Below are 17,770 nucleotides of genomic sequence, written 5' to 3'. Positions count from 1 at the left end.
GCGCTCCGGTTTAACGTGATGCATGCTGGGTAACTGACGATTGCTCACATCGCTTTGTGCTTTTCAAATCAGGGCTAATATTGGACGTACGTGAGAAAAATGTTTTGCTACAAGGGACTCGACGCTGCCCCTTCTGGTGTGGTGCCAACCGACGACAGTAGAAGACGGAAGTAGCCAAATCCTCGACAGTACGTGGAGACGCTCACGACTGCTCGGGACATTGGTCGTACTTTGCAGTGTTGAGTGGGAATCTCGCCTTAAAGAAATCCATCAAGCAATCAAATGAGGTCCGACCTTGCTCCACGTCGGACGTACGCCCAGAATCCTCCGTCGTTCGGTTGGAGTGCGCTCGCCCTCCTGGTCTCGGGCTCCCGGACGGGCGCTGTGTTGTGTGTCGCCCCCTAGAGGAGGAGCGTCGCACTACGCCGGGCCCGTCGCACGTCGCGCTCACCGGCGGCCTCCTGGGCGCCGTCGTCGTCGCCACCGTCGCGGGCTCCGCCTTCTTCATCCGCAGACGCCAGCGGAACGCCGAGTGAGTCCCGCACAAGAATCTGGGTCCTTGTTCAGCACCACGCACAAGATTGCCGACTGTTTTGCTCTCCCACTTTTCTTTCGGTCACGCCTTTCGGTATCCTTTTAACCCAAATGGCTTTCGTCCACTCAGAGGCCCCCCCGAGCGCGAGCCCCCGCCCGCGAGCGGCGGCTCCAAGCTGCCGGTGAGTGGACTCCGCCTGCCCGTCAATCAATTGGCGCGACTTTAGCTCGATCGACGAGCGCCGCGACGCTCACCCACGGATGCCGTTGACGTGTCGCGACGGACGGACGGACGGACGGAAGAACGAAGCGATGGCGTCCGGACGATCGTCAATTTTCTTCGACTTCTTTTTTGGCGAGTCCGCAGAGTCCGGACACTCTCGCTACGCCAAACGGGAGAGGGCGGGACCCCGACGCGCGGACGAAGGCGGACCCGGTCGTGACCAATTACCAGCCCGCGCCGAGCGCCGGCGTCGCTCGCGGCGAGAGCTTCGTGTCGGCGGCCGTGTACGTGTGAGGGTGGCCGACCACCAGGGGGCGCATCCTCGGGCTGACCTTTTTTTCTTCTTCTTCTTCTTTTTGCACTGATGCTAACTTACATTACGACGCGTGTGGATTGGTCGCTTCAGGGCTTGGCGGATTTTGCTTTTGCTGCTTTTGTTTTGATTCTTTTTCCCACAAAAATAGAATGATCCAGTTTTTCCCCAAGATTAATATTACTGTGTACCAATAACTTGCATCAACTCCAACAGAAATACTGTTTTTTTTTTCCAGCTTCCAAATTACAAAGAACCGCTGAAAGGTCCCTGCGAGGCAGGAAAATGTGAATACTCGTGCAAATAATTAAGAATTGGCTTGTTTGGAAGAAATATGAACCTTTGTTGTGACGCGTCTAACCTACCCAACGGCCTCCATCGTTGGTAAAAATATCACTCGATAATTAAAGTGTACAGTAATGACAGAATTCAATGTATGCTCGTTTTTGGAAGGCACTGCTGGCCACAAGGTGGCGCTCTGACCCTCAAATATCTCCTTTGCCTTTTTGGGGGAGCGAATCCAACGACGGGCCCATAAATCAATCAAAGTGGGGGCGGGGGCGGGGGGGGGGGGGGGTGGGGTTTGCTTTTCCACGCAATTCATTGGGAGTCAAACTACGGACGAACGATGTCCATGGTCTGTCCTGCCATCTCTCGTCGTCGTCTCGTCTCCCGGACTGATGGGGAAAACACGAGAGTCGGGGGCGGGCCTGGGGCGGGGGAGAAGACCCGCGGGCCAGACCACAAGATCCAGCAGCCGCGCCCCTCGAAGCCTCAGTCCTCCCCCCTCCTCCTCCTCGTCCTCCTCATCTTCGTCTTCGGCGGCGCAAGATGGCCCAGCAGCTCGCCGCCGGCGCCGGCGTGACCCGCCTCCTGCTCCCCCTCCTCCTGGCGCTTCTGGCCCGGGCCGAGCCAGGCCACGCGGGGGACGCCCGCCGGGGCAACGCCACCGCCCACCGGAAGGCCTTCCCGGTGCTGTCCTTCAACTACGAGCACGTCCGGAAGCCCTTCGAGATCTCCATGTGGGTCCTGCTGGCGCTGCTCATGAAACTCGGTGAGTGTGCCTTTAAAAAAACAAAAAACAAAAGGACGGGCGCTGACGTCACTGGCCAAAATTTGGGAAATTGAATCGAAGCCAACACTGCGGGCAGGGCCGTAGCGAGGGACGTCGGGGGGGGGGCCCGGCGGCGGCCCCCCTCGACAAACCTCGCCTGCTGAAAACGGGACTAGTAGTCGGCGATCCAAATTAGCCGCTGTCGGGTCGTGAATTTGTTCCTCGGAACCTGCAAGGCCAAAAACTGTGGCCGTAGTTTCAGGAGGTTGGAGTTGTCCTCGGTACCGGTACGAGGTCCGGTCAGTCGGGTCCCCGCCAAGGCATTTGACCTCGGGGGCGTCGACTTTTCATGCTCCGTCTTATCTGCGCGCCCAGCTGTGGCGTCCCCGGGGCCGGTCCCACTTCCTGCCTCTCGATAAGAAGGGCGTGGCCGGTGCCCATTGCCCCCCACTTTTGCGAGCACACCATCTCAATCGTTTCTCTCCAACCGTGTGGCGAGGGTGCGGCGTTGACCGCGGCCCCTCCCGCCCCCATCCGTCCTCCTTTGCGGGCAGGCTTCCACGTCATCCCGCGGGCGTCCCACGTGGTGCCCGAGAGCTGCCTGCTGATCGCGGTGGGGCTGCTGGTGGGCGGAGTCATCAAGGCCGTCCGACAGACGGCGCCCGCGCTGGACGCCGAGCTCTTCTTCCTCTACCTGCTGCCGCCCATCATCCTGGACGCCGGCTACTTCCTGCCCGTGCGGCCCTTCGCCGAGAACCTGGGCGCCATCCTGGCGTTCGCCGTGGCGGGCACCCTGTGGAACGCCTTCGTCGTGGGCGGCGGCGTCTACGCGGCGTGCCGGCTGGAGGGCGAGCGGCTGGCCGACGTGGACCCGCTGTCCTGCCTGCTCTTCGGCTCCATCGTGTCGGCCGTGGACCCCGTGGCCGTGCTGGCCGTCTTCGAGGAGATCCGCATCGACGAGCTGCTCCACGTGCTGGTCTTCGGCGAGTCGCTGCTCAACGACGCCGTCACCGTGGTGAGGGGCCGGGGGGGGGGGGGGGGGGGGGACCGATCCGTCACGAAAGCCGTTAGCTCGTCTATGGCCGAAATCTTTTGTGCGGGCAGGTGCTGTACCACCTGTTGGAGGAGTTCGCCCGCGCCGGCGAGGTGACGGCGACCGACGCCCTGCTGGGGGTGCTGTGCTTCTTTGCGGTGTCGTGCGGGGGCGTCCTGGTGGGCGTGGTCTACGGGCTCCTGGGCGCCTTCACGTCCCGCTTCACCTCGCGGACGCGCGTCATCGAGCCGCTCTTCGTCTTCCTGTACAGCTACATGGCGTACCTGTCGGCCGAGGTCTTCCGCCTGTCGGGCATCATGTCGTGAGTTCGAACCCGTTTGCTGATGTCGGCTCACTGGAGCAAGTTTCCTCGTTTTGCTCGAAGCTGACGTCTCAAAACAAAAATCTGGAGTATCTGAAGTCGCTAACCAATTGCAATTGAATTTGAGATGCCAAATGTTGATTTGAATTGAGCAAAGTCTTGACGAGGACGATAAGAATGAGCAGCAGCGATCGATCGCGCGCGCGGTCACGTGTCGGAGGCAAAATGTTGCTTTGTCGGCCGTTTTGCCGGCAGGTTGATCGCCTGCGGCGTGGTGATGCGTCCCTACGTGGAGGCCAACATCTCGCACAAGTCCTACACCACCGTCAAGTACTTCCTGAAGATGTGGAGCAGCGTGAGCGAGACGCTCATCTTCATCTTCCTGGGGGTGTCCACCGTGGCGGGGCCGCACGCTTGGAACTGGACCTTCGTGGGGGCCACGCTGCTGCTGTGCCTCGTCGCCCGAGTGCTCGGTGAGCCGGAGGGGGCCGAAGGGCCGAAGGGCCGAAGGGGGTGGGAATGGGTGTGTGTGTGTGTGTGTGGGGGGGTCTATTTGTCCAAAGCCGCGCCGCACCGAACCGGATTTGAGCGCGCCGGTACATTGCACGCAAACAATGGAAATGTCGTTCGCGTCAACCCGAGCAATTAAAAAACAAATCAACCGGACTCCAATAATAATAATAATAATAATAATAACAACATTGCACTGCCTTAAAATACAGTGGTCATTTTATTCGGTTATCGAAAGTACTGAACGGGACTCGGGCGCGGTTCTTATATCAACCGCTAGGTGGAGCCAACTTTCCAGTAGTGAGTGCCGCGCGTTCAAGGCCGACTAAAAGTCACAAAGCTCAGCCCAAAAAAACACAACAGGGAGACCAAGAATACATTAAAAAAAAAAAAAAACATTTACACGCGCCCAAAATAACTTCGGATACGCCAAAGCAAATTATTGAATCAAATCTCAATAAAAACCGAGATTGATTCGATGACGTCACCGATCTGACGCGATTTGAATCAATCTGACTATATATATATATATATATATATATATTTTTTTTTTAAACTTGAAAGGATGCAAAACTGCGCCGAATCTGAAAATGAATGACGTAAACAAACAAACAAACAAAAAAAAAAACTGCATCTGAAGTTGCGTTCTTGTCGGTCCGCAGGCGTTCTGGGCCTGACGTTCGTCATCAACAAGTTCCGGATGGTCAAGCTGAGCAAAAAGGAGCAATTCATCGTGGCCTACGGTGGCCTGCGAGGCGCCATCGCCTTCTCGCTGGGATTCGTGCTCAGCGACAGCAAGATCAAGCACTTGTTCCTCACCGCCATCATCACCGTCATCTTCTTCACCGTCTTCGTGCAGGTCAGAATTAAGCAAGATTGCATTTTAGCAACACACACAAAAAAAATCATAATCATAAGAAAACGATTTCGGTTTTTTTTTTTTTTTTTGGTCCCCTTTGGGATTGACACTATTTCTCCGTGTACCAAACAAACTTTGAAACTTTTTTTTTAATCGGTCTTCAGCTTTTACGGGTTTTTTTTTTATTTTTGTTTTCCCTTCCAAATTACAACTAGTGGAAACATAAAATGAACAAAAAAAGGTCATGGAAGAAGTGAAAAGTGTCACATTTTTTCAAAACGTGTGCACGTGAATATTTGACAGAAAATGGCACACTTTTTTTGTTTTCTTCCATGAACAATCTCGAGACTATTTTGGTTCTGAAGTGTGTCTTAGTCATGACTAAATATGAGGATAAGCGGCAAAGAAAATGGAAGGAGATTGTTGACAGTGGAGATGTGAACTCATCAAAGGCCTTTCATCCAAAGTGTGGCTGGGGTGGGAACCTCCCCTTGCAGGGCGCGGACGGGCCATTCTTCTTCTTCTTGTTTGAGTCACTCGAGGCGCCTGAGGACAGTCCTCGGGAGCGCTAGACTCGCGTGTGGGAGGCCGCCGACCGTAAGCGCATAAGATGGAAGGGAAGATTGTCGGCGGCGGCGGCGGCGGCGAGCTTCACGGGCTTCTGTTTCAGGGGATGACCATCAGGCCGCTGGTGGAGCTGCTGGAGGTGAAGAAGAAGACGGAGGCCCACGGGACCATCAACGAGGAGATTCACACGCAGGTCGCTTACATTGGACTGTCAACTTTTTATCTTCCAAAAAATTGGAACACGAGAAGCCTTTTTTTTTTTTCCTGCTTGTATTGGTAAAATGTCCCTCCCGGCAACAAAGTTTGAGAACCGCCTCGGCGCTGTCTGTCATTTAGTTCCTGGATCATCTCCTGGTGGGCATCGAGGACATCTGTGGCCATTACGGACACCATCGCTGGAAAGACAAGTAAGAGCCCTTCACGCCGCGCCAAGCCGAGCGGACGCCGTTCTTCCCGTCTCGACGCCCGTGTTCAGGCTGAGCCGCTTCAACGAGGCCTACGTGAAGAAGTGGCTGATCGCGGGCGACCGCTGCAGCGAGCCGCAGCTGCTGTCCTTCTACAACAAGATGGAGGTGAAGCAGGCCATCATGATGCTCGAGAGCGGCGGCGGCGGCGGCGGCGGGGGGCCCGTCTTCAAACCGCCTCCCGTGGAACCGTAAGTTTTCGCCCGCCAATGGAATCAAACACAAAATATTCTTGAGTGGCCGATGAGCTCCGGACTTGGAACGTAATGACATCACTTTGCGGAGATGAAAAGAAGACTCGCGCTCCACACTCTCGATTTATTTCCCAGTGTGGACTGGAAGACCAAAATCTTCAAGCAAACCACATCAAGTCCACTAGCTTAACGCTAACATATCACCGTCGACAGGCTAAAGCGACGTTAGCTTAGACACCGGGCAAACAAAAAAAGCGCGACAACAATTCTCATTCGCTCTGCTCAACTATATTTTGTTAAATATATTGAAGAACGGCGCGGTGGTCAGAGTGTTCTGAGGACTGGGGTTCGAATCCCGGCCCCGCCTGCGTGGCTTTTCTCCGGCTGGGCGCTCCGCTTTCCTCCCGCGTGCCCGCGTTCGTCGGAGACTCCAAATTGCGAGTGCGCCTGTTGTCTGTCTGCACGTGGCTTGCGATTGCCTGGCGACCGGTTCAGGGTGTACCACACGCCTCCTGCCCGGTGACAGCCGGGATTGGCTCTGGTGCTCCAGTGACGTTTGTGAGGATAAGCGGCTAGAAAACGGATGGACGGAAATATAGGAAAGATGTAAAAATAAGTTTAAGATCCTGGTGAGGGTGACGGGAGCCTGTCGAGGCCAACTTTGGCAGACCGGTCGCCGGTCAGTCGCAGGGCACGCGTGGCCACGGACGACCATTTGTCGCCGTCACTGAGCGGGAATCGAGCCGCGGCAAAGGAGGGATAACCCTGAATTCAAAATGCATTTCCTCGTTTGCGCACGTCAGGAATGTGGACGTCGAGGCCCCGTCGAGACGCAGGAGCCGGAAGGAAATCCGAAAAATGCTGCAGGGCAACGTGCAGAAGAAGAGACAGCGGGTAGGCCGAGGGCGGAGGGCGGTGGGGGCAGGGGGCGTGTTCCGCGGTGGCGCCTTTTGACGCGCCGCGCGGGCGGGCAGCTTCGTTCCTACAGCCGCCACGACCTGATGGTGGACCCCTTCGAAGACGACGTGAGCGAGATCCGCTTCAGGAAGCAGCGAGTGGAGATGGAGCGCAGGGTGAGTGCGCGTCGCCGAGGCGACCGTCTGACCCGGCCGGGCAAGCTTTGAAAGAGATGCTGACTTCCTCCTCCGCTTTCGATTGCTCGGCAAAACATCTTTTTCCCAAATACTGCTGCATTTTTGAGCACATGAGAAGCAGATTTGTACGGACTATTGGGAGTGATGCGTCTTGCTTGTTATTTCCCCTTCGTCCTTTTGGTCCGATTGGTTCATGAGTAGCAATACGTCGGCCGGTCCAAAATATTGCTTCTCGTCAAGCCTTCTTTGAGGAACCGTGACATTCATTTCGGGTTCTGCTGAGGGAGTCGTAAAAATACTGCAGTTGGTTCCCTTCTCTGAAACCGCCCAGATGAGCCACTACCTGACGGTGCCCGCAAAAAGCCCGCAACCGCCGACGTCTGTGAGACGGGTCAACTTCCGAGCAGGTCCGTTGGGCCGCTTTGGCGTTCGTCAGCTCGTCGCGTTCCGACGGGCCGCTGACACGCTCTCCGCACGCTCCCCCAGAACACCGAGTTTACACGTACGACGACGGCCAAAGCGGCGGAGACCCGGCGGAGGCCCCGGCGGACCCGACCTCCTCCGACGGCGACGAGGAGGACGAAGAGCAGCAGCGGCGGCAGCGGGCGACGCGCCGTCTCAGCGACCCCGGTCCCAAATAGCGGCTGAAGATACGCGGTTGCTCGCTCACGCGGGATCAGGACCGAGCCCCGACTGATGCAGCGCCGTTAAAACCATGAAATTGTTTCTATGCATACTTTCAAATGTCGATGAAGCACAAACTGTCAGCAAAAAGGTAGATGGGCCTAAAAGCGAACGCACGCCGATGACGACCCAGGCGGGCTAAACCTCGCTCCTCCCCGACATTAGCAACATCTTCATTGACACCGATTACTGTGTGTTTTCTTTCGGCTTGTCCCTTTCGGGGTCGCCACAGCGTGTCATCTCAGATGAACGCATATATATATGTTTGGCACAATTTTTACGCCGGATGCCCTTCCTGACGCAAGCCTTCTCAGGGAGTGGAGGCCCCAGTGGGATACGAACCCACAACCCCTGGTTTACCAAACCAGTGCTCTAACCACTGAGCTACGGGGCCTCTCATTGACACCGATTACTACTTTGCTCATATCCAGGACTTTGGTGCTATCTTGTGGCATCTTAGCGTGACCGCCCCGCGGCCGCCTTGACATACGAGTGACATGAATCACAAGTTTTTGGAGATAGGAGCCGTCCTTTGGATTTCTTGTATTGCGCATTGAGTCAATTCCCTGCCAAATGTGCTTTTTTTTTGTTTGTTTGTTTTTTTTTCACTCTCCCGCTCCACATTTCTCGCCTTTGAATTGCGTGCCCAGAATTCTTGGAAGTCTTTGCACGTGTATCTCGCGGATCTCGCGCTGCCTTCTTGTTTGCTCGCCTTCAGAGAATTTGGAGCTTCGTGGCGCTCAAAGTTTTGAGATATTTCGAGCCCCCCCAAAAGTATTGATTCAGGGTGAAAATAAAAATTTGTACGCGAGACACTGGTCATTTTCTGCCTTGTTATTTTTTATTTGAAGGTTTGCAATGTTTGTAAACTTTACTATTTTTGCAAAATACCACAATTTAAATTTGGTAGGATTGTTTATTTGTTGTAGCTCTTTTTTTTCTCCTAGTTAAAATTTGTTTTATTACTTTACGAGTTGGTGTGAATGGTACTTTTTTTTTTTTGTAATCTCTGTGTGCCCTGCGATTGGCCGGCGGGGCGACCAGTTGAGGGTGTAGCCCGCCAGAACAGTTTAGGATTTCCTCTAGTTTCCATACACATATATTATTCAGAATACATGATAGATAGATAGATAGATAGATAGATAGAGATAGATAGATAGATAGATAGATAGATAGATAGATAGATAGATAGATAGATAGATAGATAGATAGATAGATAGATAGATAGATAGATAGATAGATAGATAGATAGATAGAGCATCTAAACTCGCTCGTTCGTTTGCTCGTTCATGTAATGCTAGTTAACACCAAAAGGGGGCGCTGTGAGGGATCTCGGCTGATAAACGCAGCAGCGGTGGAAGCTACGAAGAAGAGGACGGCATGTTTCCGGGCTCCTCGTTGACTCGAGACAGGCGCCCTTTTTTTCTATCCTTTTTTCCACTTCTCGAAGCTCACATTTGAAAGTAATTAAACGCCATGGCTCGGTACATGCGCCCACCGAACTCGTCCTTGTTCGTCAGAAACATCTCCGACGAGTCCAGGTGAGTCCAAATCCCAGCGTCTTAACGGCAGATTTGGTTCCACGCGAGCAACGGTGGCTGAAGTTAGCATAGCAGCAAGCTAACAGAGGCCTGCGCTCGTCGACGGGCCGATCCAAGAAATGTTCTTTGGCTCAAATGTTAACACTACGCTGAGCCGTTTTTTTTTTTCTGCATTACCTGTGTTTTGAACTGTTTTGATATAGACTATGAAGCGAGTAATTAATAGCCTCCATGTTACGTCTGGAAACGTGGAAATTTCCCACCAAAGTGTGTTGTGGCTTCGCAGAATCGTCACAATCTCATTTCAATACTGTTTTAAAAATTCTGAAAGATGACAAAGGTTGTAGAAAATGCCATGACATTCACGCTTACAATCATTCAGCGTGTCCACACAGTCTTTTTTTTTTTTTTTTGTACTCCTCCCTACTTCGTTTGAGGACAACTGGGGTGGGCAAAAAAAAAAAAAAAAAAAAGATTCCATGTAATAATTTGTTCAGATTCCTCTATTCACTTGCTTATGTAGTAAATTTGTTCAGTTGTAAAAAGACTTTATGGACACCCTGAAAATTGATATGTAGCATTTTTTTATACTGAAAAAAAAAAAAAAGAGACAGTTCACCCAAAGTTCAGGAAATTGTGTATTTAAAAAAAGCAATTCTGGTAGGTAGGGCTGGGCGATAAGAATTTAGAGGGATACATTTTACAACACTGTACTTCCAGGCTCTTCCATAGTTGGGGGGGGGGAATACTTGACGCCTTCTCTTTCTTTATATGGCTAGTTATTTATGGCCTAGACTTAACAGTAAATAGAGTAGCATCGCACTTTCGGTATCACATATCTCATAATGCATCAGAACCAAAAGAGAAACGTGCCCTTACGGCTTATTGGTGTTAGGGGATCACGTGCCCACCCCACCCCCCACCCCACTAGATAACTAGTTTCAAAATATGAGAACATAATTCAACAACTAGAAATCACAAATGGCAGTGATCTGTTTTAAAAATGAAGCTAAGGGACGTTTAACGGCGAGCCGCTGAGCCCATTTTTCAAGTGTGCGTTCACATACGCTGACGCATGTCGTTCACCTGACAAGGCTTTGCCTTTTAAAGCCATACACCCTCAAAGTCAGATTTAATATATTACTGTCACTTGACTTGACAGTTCAAAAATGTGTCTGTTCGGGGTTCACCACCCCTGTGGGTTCGGGGGTCAAACCCCCCCCCCCCCCCCTTGGGGTGATCAATTTATGGGTGCGCTCGTGTGTGATTTGGCCGACAAATACGTGAGATCGCCCAGTCCTACGGGTAGTTTTCTTTGCCAGTTGTTTGTGGTGAACTGGCCCTTTTTCAAGCCCACTCACTCACTCACTCAGCGCACGTGCTGCCCCCTTGAGTTACACTTGTATATTTGCGATGTTCAGGCCTGAGGATTTGCGGCGTGAGTTTGGCCGTTATGGGCCAGTAGTAGATGTCTACATCCCGCTTGACTTCTATACACGTCAACCAAGAGGATTTGCATACATTCAATATCCTTTCCCAAAGTGGTTGCAGTGCCTAACAAATGACAACATCATCTGTCTGTGCGTGTGTCTCAAACCCCCTCTCCCCCCCCCCCTTTTTTTTTTTTTGTTTTTGTTTTTAAGCGGCAAAGAAGATTTGTGGTTCGTGATGTTTTGTTTTCTCTTTTCTTTGCACCGATTGACCCATCTAACGTTGACTATTTCTCTGTTATCGCTCCAGAAAATGTGGAAGCGGCCACACAAAGAGTAACAAAGGCCCGCGTAGCGTAGCCGTAAAGACCAGGCACAGACCAGAGGGAGGGGAAAAAGGTTGGGAGGAAGTAAAGCACGAAGAGGAAAAAGGTGTCGGCCGCGGCCTAAAGAAAAGAACGAAAAGAAAAGGTTTTAAAGAGTCAAGCAGGAGACCCCACCCAAGTCGCTCGCTCTATGTGGGAATCGATTAAAGAGTGTAAAGCTCAAGACAAAGTCAAGCAAAGGTAACGAGTGGGAATAATTTTGTATCCTCTCAAGACACATTTGCCACAAATCGGCTCCCTTGATTTGGCCCAGCCCTGAAAATCACCTGCTGCGTGTCCTCGTTTGGGCTGCACGGACCGAGGCCACCAAAATTCACACACAAGTCAATTATTTCTGTGGGACAAAATATGAATTTGTGTGGCGTCGTCCTCTCGCCCGACATTGCCAAAACAAAACAAAGCAAGCAAGCCTTAACCGCTCAGCACGTTTGAGGATGTGCGCGACGCCGAGGACGCCCTTCACAGCCTGGACAGGAAGTGGGTGTGCGGCCGCCAGATCGAGATCCAGTTCGCCCAGGGAGACCGCAAGAGTGAGTGGACCCGGCCCGTCTTTCCACGTACAAATATGTCGACGCCGTCAGAAAACTACCCTTCCGAGCGAGCGCACAACGTCCCGTGTTTGCTTTCAGCGCCCAATCAGATGAAAACGAAGGAGCGGCGCTCTCCGTCGCGCTCGTCCCGCTACGACGACGACTACGAGCGCGACGGCCGGCGCAGACGCTCGCGCAGCCGCAGCTACGAGCGCCGCCGCTCGCACAGCCCGTCGGACGACCGCCGCCGCCGGCGCTCGGAGAGCCCCCGAGAGTGAGTTTGCCGTTTTTAAAAGATCGGCTTCACTTGCACGATTTTGAGCTCGGGGTGTTTTGGCTTGCGCAGATCTCGCGGACGCCAGCACGGACGCGGGGGAAGCCGCGGCCGCGACGAGGACAGGTGCGTTCTTACCCTCGGTTGCCCTTGTGAAAATGTCATCTTGATTGCGCGTCGTTTGTCGAGTAGGCGAGCTCACGAACGGCCGGCGTTTCTTTGTCAGGAAACGGAAGCCGTAACGAGCCACTCACGCGAGCGCCGCCGCCGCCGCCGTCGTCGACCGCAGCTCCCGCCCGGACACTCACCGTGCAGCTTTTGCTTTTGTTTTTGTTTTCAGACACCGCCAGAGGCCTCGCAGGGAGTCTCGCGGGCGGTCCCCCTCCCGATCGGGGTCGCCGCCCAAGCCGGCGTCCGCCTCCCACTACGCCGAGGGAGACGCACAGCAGCAACGTTCGCCGTCCCGCTCGCAGTCCCGTTCGATGTCGAGGTCTCGCTCGCGATCGCGCTCCTGGACGGGACGCAAGTCGGGAGGACGCTGAGCCGGACGGGGGGGGTCCGACGGGCGGCTTGCGCTTTGGACTGGCGTGTGTGGCCAAGGACTTTTTTTTTTTTTTTTTAAACTTGTTTTTCTAAGTTCTACGGTTTTTGTTTTTTTTGTTTGTATTTTAAAAGTCCACTCAGCTGATTTGAAAAGACTTCAGAGGACTTGACGTGTCAGGACCTGTGAAGGTTTTGGCAATATTTTGGATCAGCAAATTTGATCGTGTTCTTTTTTTTTTCATGCATGTCGGGTCTTTGGCATCTGTCGGATGAAGCGATTATTTTCAGTAATAAAGTGTCCCTGAAAGGAAACTTTACTTCTTTAGTTTTTTCCCCAGCTTTTATTGAGCTCAGGTACAGGAAAAACTCAGCACCCGGCGTGACCCGGATCGGTTTTGCGTTCGGTCCGCCGAGCTCGGCGGGAATTCGCAGTTTGTCCGAACAGTCGCCGGGCTGAACGTCCTCAAACAATAAGCGGCGGCTTTGAAATGAACTCATAATAGAAGTGTCGATTATTTAGTGACCTGATTGGATTTGACAAGATCACGAATCAGTCACTGACGCATCTCCGAGGCGACCGATCCGACTCGGTTTCAGCTAAGAAAATGCCACGGTGACCAGTCTTGAAAAAGTAACGCGCGTACTGATCGCTTTGTCACGTCTTCCTGGCATCGACCCAACATCTGTGCCTTGCGATACGAGTGACCCGAGTTGCGAGTTTCTTTTGAGATGCGGGGGGGGGGGAGATCCCGAGTTCTGTATGGAGCAGAGTAGACAAAATCACCAAAGTTTCCTGTCAAAAATGTGAACGTGGGAGTTTCCCGTTTGCCTTGAAGTTTATTATTATTATTATTACATATTAACATAGTGGAGGGGGGGGGGAACTGTGTGGCGGTGTTCTAACTCTTAATGAGTCAGTGGGAAGCGTTGCATTGATTTTATTTGTTTTTAGACGGGGGCGGGGGCAACGCGGGCGAGGGGAGGGGCAGCTCGAACCGCATTCCCGGCGTGCCGGCGGCCAAACGTGAATTGGGACGCACTCCATCGAGCGGAAAAAAAAAAAAAAATAAAACCCAACCCATTGATCCTGCAGTGTGTTTCCATGCTTGACTTTTTATTTTTCATATGTCTATCCGTTGTCCTAATCCTCACAAGGGTCAAGCCTACCCCCCGGGCGAGAGGACGACACCCCGAACTGGTCACCAGTCAGTCACGGGGGACCCGTCGACATCGTCGCCGAGCGGGAATCGATCCCACGCCGCCCGCACCAAAGTCAGGCACGTGTACCGCTACGTCGTCGTTTCGTACGCTGCACTTTTCCTATGGCGCAGGACGTCCGAAATCCGCAGCCGAGCGGGCGGTCGGAGGTGCCTCCGCGGGGGTCCGACGGGTCCGGAGGCCGAGCGACAGAACGAGCGCGCTCGGGCTGCGGGAACATCGCCGCCGGGGGGGAAAGGGCAAGAGAGCAAAGCTCGGCCACCATCGATCGGGTCTCCCGCTCCGAGCCGAGGGTGGCAGAGCCCGGCACGGATCGTTAGCGGCTTTGTCGCGTTTTGACGGCGGCAAAAGTGCCAGTCCGAGATGCTTTTGCTTTGAGTTGCGGGAAGGGGGGGAAATCCTTTCGGGACAGCCCATCGCATCCAGGATGAAAGGTCAGTTTTTCCGGTTCTTGGTGGTTGGTCATTGATTTGGAGATGTGGATCAACAGAATGATTTTGAAAAAGAGAACCGGCGTACCTGGAGAGAAATGACGGTAGTCCGAGGGAAAGGCTGAAAAGAATTGGGTCGCGGTGCGGAGGAGGGAGGGATGGATGGATGGATGGATGGATGGACACGTTCAAAAGAGGTCTTTCCTCTTAATTACTGTCAGATGGCTACAAAGTTGTTTGCTGACGGCTTGCGGAAGACGATTGACGTGAACGGGAGGCAGCGGAAGAACCTCAGCTCGGGAGGAGGACGCCACTCTTGAAAATGTACCAAATGCCGGACTACGATCGGCCGGCCCGCGTGTTGACGAGCCCCAACGGGATCCGGGTTGTACTGAAAACATTTTGCCGGGGCGGCGGATCACAGACGCGAGAAAAGAAGACCGTCCCAACGGTGAAACGCGCAAGAGGTTCTGGGGCCGGCACGCGAATGGGCGCAGAGGGAGCAATGAAATCTCCAGACCGTCGAGGTATTTGAGCTCGGTCGCGGGTCGTCTCGCGGCGGGAGGTTGGGCGAAAACCGTTACAAATGTGCGAGAAGCTGCTAAGAGCAAAACGGTGTTCTCTGCTCCCGAAGTGTGGGCGGGCCAAAATTGAAAGCAACAAAAATCCGTTGAGTCCGGTAATTGCAGCCAAGAATTTGGGGTTTAGTTTAGGGTCCCGTCACGTTTCACGACTTTCAAAGAATCTGTCCTCATTTTCCAATGCAAATTGTTGAGTCCGTTGACGCTGGACCTTCTCCTTCCTCGTAGATCTCGTGTAATGCCAGAGATCTAAAATGGGTGACTGGAACTTCCTGGGGGGCATCTTGGAGGAGGTGCACATCCACTCCACCATGGTGGGCAAGATCTGGCTGACCATCCTGTTCATCTTCCGGATGCTGGTGCTGGGCGTGGCCGCCGAGGACGTGTGGAACGACGAGCAGTCGGACTTCGTCTGCAACACGGAGCAGCCGGGCTGCCGCAACGTCTGTTACGACCGGGCCTTCCCCATCTCGCTCATCCGCTACTGGGTCCTGCAGGTGTTGTGGAACAAAATGACTCCCTCGCGTCGATAGCTCTCAAACTCGTCTTGATTAACCCCCGCGTGCAAACGGTTCAGACCAGGAAAGGGATCACAGGGAGAGAGGGCGGACGAGGGCTCCTCCTTCCCGATTGCCATCCCTTCACATTTTCTCCTCAGTTCCCGGGAGAAAGACCGGAATCCCGCGACGGGCCTGTAACAGGAGCTCAGCGCAGTTGTCGTGTCTCGTACCTCGAGTGCACCGCACGCGTCAATCACTTCATCACGTGACGAAAACTCAAAATGTCATCCTCACTGGACCGCTCCGCGTCGAGAGGAGCCAAACGAGGTGTTCCGGGCACGTCCCTGGAGGGGTCCGTCCCAAAGAGTTGAACCCAACGGCTTTGGAGGGGGGAAGCTGCTAACCCTGACCCGACCCCAGATAAGCGCAGGAAAAATGATGGGCGGATTCTGAACTGGATTCACGTGTGTTGGTGTCGGCTGTTGCAGGTTTTGCTCCAACCGAACAATCGGCGGGGGAACAAAGCGTCCCGTTACGAGTTACATAAACTACCGATTCGGATCGGATCAGATTGATTTGGTGAGGCGGGGAGGTGGAAATGTGAGCGGATGAAATTTGTACCAAACATCCACCTATGAGGCGTGTCAGAAATGTTCCAGGTGTCTCGTCACAAAATCCAAACTCCCAACTTTTTCCCCTTCTGTGTAAAACCCGTCGTTTAGAAATGGAAAAACAGCCCCCCCCCCAAAAAAAAAAAAACCCAACAACAAATACAAAAAACTCCCGTCGCGGTCGGTTGACTCTTGACGGCCGAGGAAATAACCTTTGACAAACTTTCCGCTCCGCAGGTCATTTTCGTCTCCTCGCCCTCGTTGGTCTACATGGGCCACGCCATCTACCGGCTCCGCGCCTTGGAGAAGGAGCGCCACTGCAAGAAGGTGGCGCTACGCCGCGAGCTGGAGTCGGTGGACGCCGAGACGGCGGACGCCCGGCGCCGGATCGAGAAGGAGATGCGGGGCCTGGAACAGGGCAAGCTGAACAAGGCCCCGCTGAGGGGTTCGCTTCTTTGTACCTACGTGGCGCACATCGTCACTCGCGCCGTGGTGGAGGTCAGCTTCATGACGGGCCAGCTGGTCCTCTACGGCAACCGCCTCGGCCCGCTCTACAAGTGCGACCGCCGGCCCTGCCCCAACGTGGTGGACTGTTTCGTGTCGCGGCCCACCGAGAAAACAGTTTTCATGGTCTTCATGCAGGTGATCGCCTGCATTTCCTTGTTCCTCAGCCTCTTGGAGATCATCCACCTGGGCTACAAAAAGATCAAGAAGGGCATTCTGGAATACTACCCGCATATCAAGGAGGACCTGGATGACTTCTACGTCAACAAATCCAAGAAGAACTCGGTGGTGCACCAGGTGTGCGCGGGCACCTCGGCGGGGGGCCGCAAGGCCAGCGCGCCGGCGGCGCCCGGCGGCTTCAGCTTGCTGCTGGAGAAGCAGGGCAACGGGCCCAACTACGCGCTGCTCAACACCGCTTCGGCTTTCGCACCCGTCCGGGAAGACCCGGGCGTCAAGCCGGCGGGATTCAAGGAGAGCCGGGAGGGTGTCCCGAGCCCCGCCGATCAGAACAGCAACAACGCCAGCAGCCAGACCCGCTCGCCGCCCGCCGACGAGCCGGACCGCGCCCGGTACCCCGCCTCCTCCGACGCGCCCTCCTGCGCCGCTCTGCCGGCGGCGGCGGCCCGGAAGTCCCGGAGACCGAGCCCGCAGTGGAACTGCTCCACGGTGCTGGAGGGCAACGCGTCGGACAGCGGGGACTCCTACCGGGGCGGCCCCGTGAAACTCCACAGAGGTAGCGTCAGGAACCCGCTCGCCAAGCCGGACAGCGCAAGGAGGCCCGGCAGGCCCCGGAGCCCGGACTCGGCCGGCGACGCCAGCTCGCCGTCCCGGCGCAGCCGAGACAGCCCCAGCCCCGCCGCCTCCTCCCCCAACCGGCGGGTGTCGGCGACCAGCAGCGGGGGCAGCGGCAGCAGGCGGGCGCCCACCGACCTGCAGGTCTGATGCGCGAGGGTGGGAGGTCCAGAACCTCGACCAGATGATTCGGGCATCGGCATCTGCGCTTGAGTTGACAAGGCGGCGCTGGCGAGTAACAAAGGACAAACCCTTTTTCACCTCTTTCACTGCAGCCCATTTTTGACACCGAGGGAGATTTTTCAGGCGTCTGTACTCGAGTATTTCTTTTTGACTTGTACTCGCCGCGTTTGAAAGCTGCGCTGGATACGACACGGCGAGGAAAAAGACAAAGCCGGAAAGTCAACACGCCCAACGGAATGTCAATATTTTGCCCTTTTCAACTCTCGGCACTTAATAAAAGAGCGAAAGCATTTTGCGTGGAGAGGTTTTCTTCCGCCGGCCGCCGTCCACCCACCCACAATGCCCCGCGGGGCCGGCGAGGCCGGAATCCGCGAGCCCATCCGTCGTTGCGCATT

General features: G+C 54.5%; 3 protein-coding genes across 6 annotated transcripts; all 3 read left to right on the top strand.

Moving 5' to 3' along the window:
• Positions 1-1,794: 1,794 nt before the first annotated feature.
• Positions 1,795-8,698, top strand: slc9a1b (solute carrier family 9 member A1b). Of its 2 annotated transcripts, none has more exons than XM_061823348.1 (12): positions 1,795-2,124; positions 2,679-3,139; positions 3,229-3,479; positions 3,735-3,952; positions 4,652-4,848; positions 5,519-5,608; positions 5,752-5,822; positions 5,891-6,070; positions 6,877-6,967; positions 7,048-7,146; positions 7,499-7,574; positions 7,659-8,698. In XM_061823348.1, the coding sequence occupies exons 1-12, from the start codon at positions 1,902-1,904 to the stop codon at positions 7,862-7,864; spliced, it is 2,163 nt and encodes a 720-aa protein (XP_061679332.1). In that variant the 5' UTR covers positions 1,795-1,901; the 3' UTR covers positions 7,865-8,698. The 2 variants fall into 2 exon arrangements, with proteins under 2 accessions (XP_061679332.1, XP_061679342.1); XM_061823358.1 differs by having other exon boundaries at positions 1,796-2,124; positions 7,654-8,698.
• Positions 8,699-9,203: 505 nt separating this feature from the next.
• Positions 9,204-12,872, top strand: LOC133502911 (serine/arginine-rich splicing factor 10-like). The gene is made up of 6 exons (XM_061824013.1): positions 9,204-9,392; positions 10,814-10,918; positions 11,635-11,738; positions 11,838-12,012; positions 12,085-12,138; positions 12,353-12,872. Exons 1-6 carry the CDS (start codon positions 9,328-9,330, stop codon positions 12,552-12,554), a joined length of 705 nt encoding a protein of 234 aa, XP_061679997.1. The 5' UTR covers positions 9,204-9,327; the 3' UTR covers positions 12,555-12,872.
• A 684-nt stretch (positions 12,873-13,556) lies between these two features.
• Positions 13,557-17,365, top strand: LOC133502704 (gap junction alpha-9 protein-like). Of its 3 annotated transcripts, XM_061823813.1 has the most exons (4): positions 13,557-13,832; positions 15,014-15,282; positions 16,134-16,453; positions 16,568-17,365. In XM_061823813.1, the coding sequence occupies exons 2-4, from the start codon at positions 15,040-15,042 to the stop codon at positions 17,340-17,342; spliced, it is 1,338 nt and encodes a 445-aa protein (XP_061679797.1). In that variant the 5' UTR covers positions 13,557-13,832; positions 15,014-15,039; the 3' UTR covers positions 17,343-17,365. The 3 variants fall into 3 exon arrangements, with proteins under 3 accessions (XP_061679797.1, XP_061679780.1, XP_061679787.1); XM_061823796.1 differs by having other exon boundaries at positions 16,134-17,365; XM_061823803.1 differs by lacking the exon at positions 13,557-13,832 and having other exon boundaries at positions 13,850-15,282; positions 16,134-17,365.
• Positions 17,366-17,770: the final 405 nt, after the last annotated feature.

This window comes from Syngnathoides biaculeatus, chromosome 1 (genome assembly GCF_019802595.1).
Source record: "Syngnathoides biaculeatus isolate LvHL_M chromosome 1, ASM1980259v1, whole genome shotgun sequence".
In the NCBI taxonomy this organism is placed as follows: Eukaryota; Metazoa; Chordata; class Actinopteri; order Syngnathiformes; family Syngnathidae; genus Syngnathoides; species Syngnathoides biaculeatus.
The sequence above is the reverse complement of the archived record's forward strand: the minus strand, read 5'-3'. Positions and strand labels throughout refer to the sequence as shown.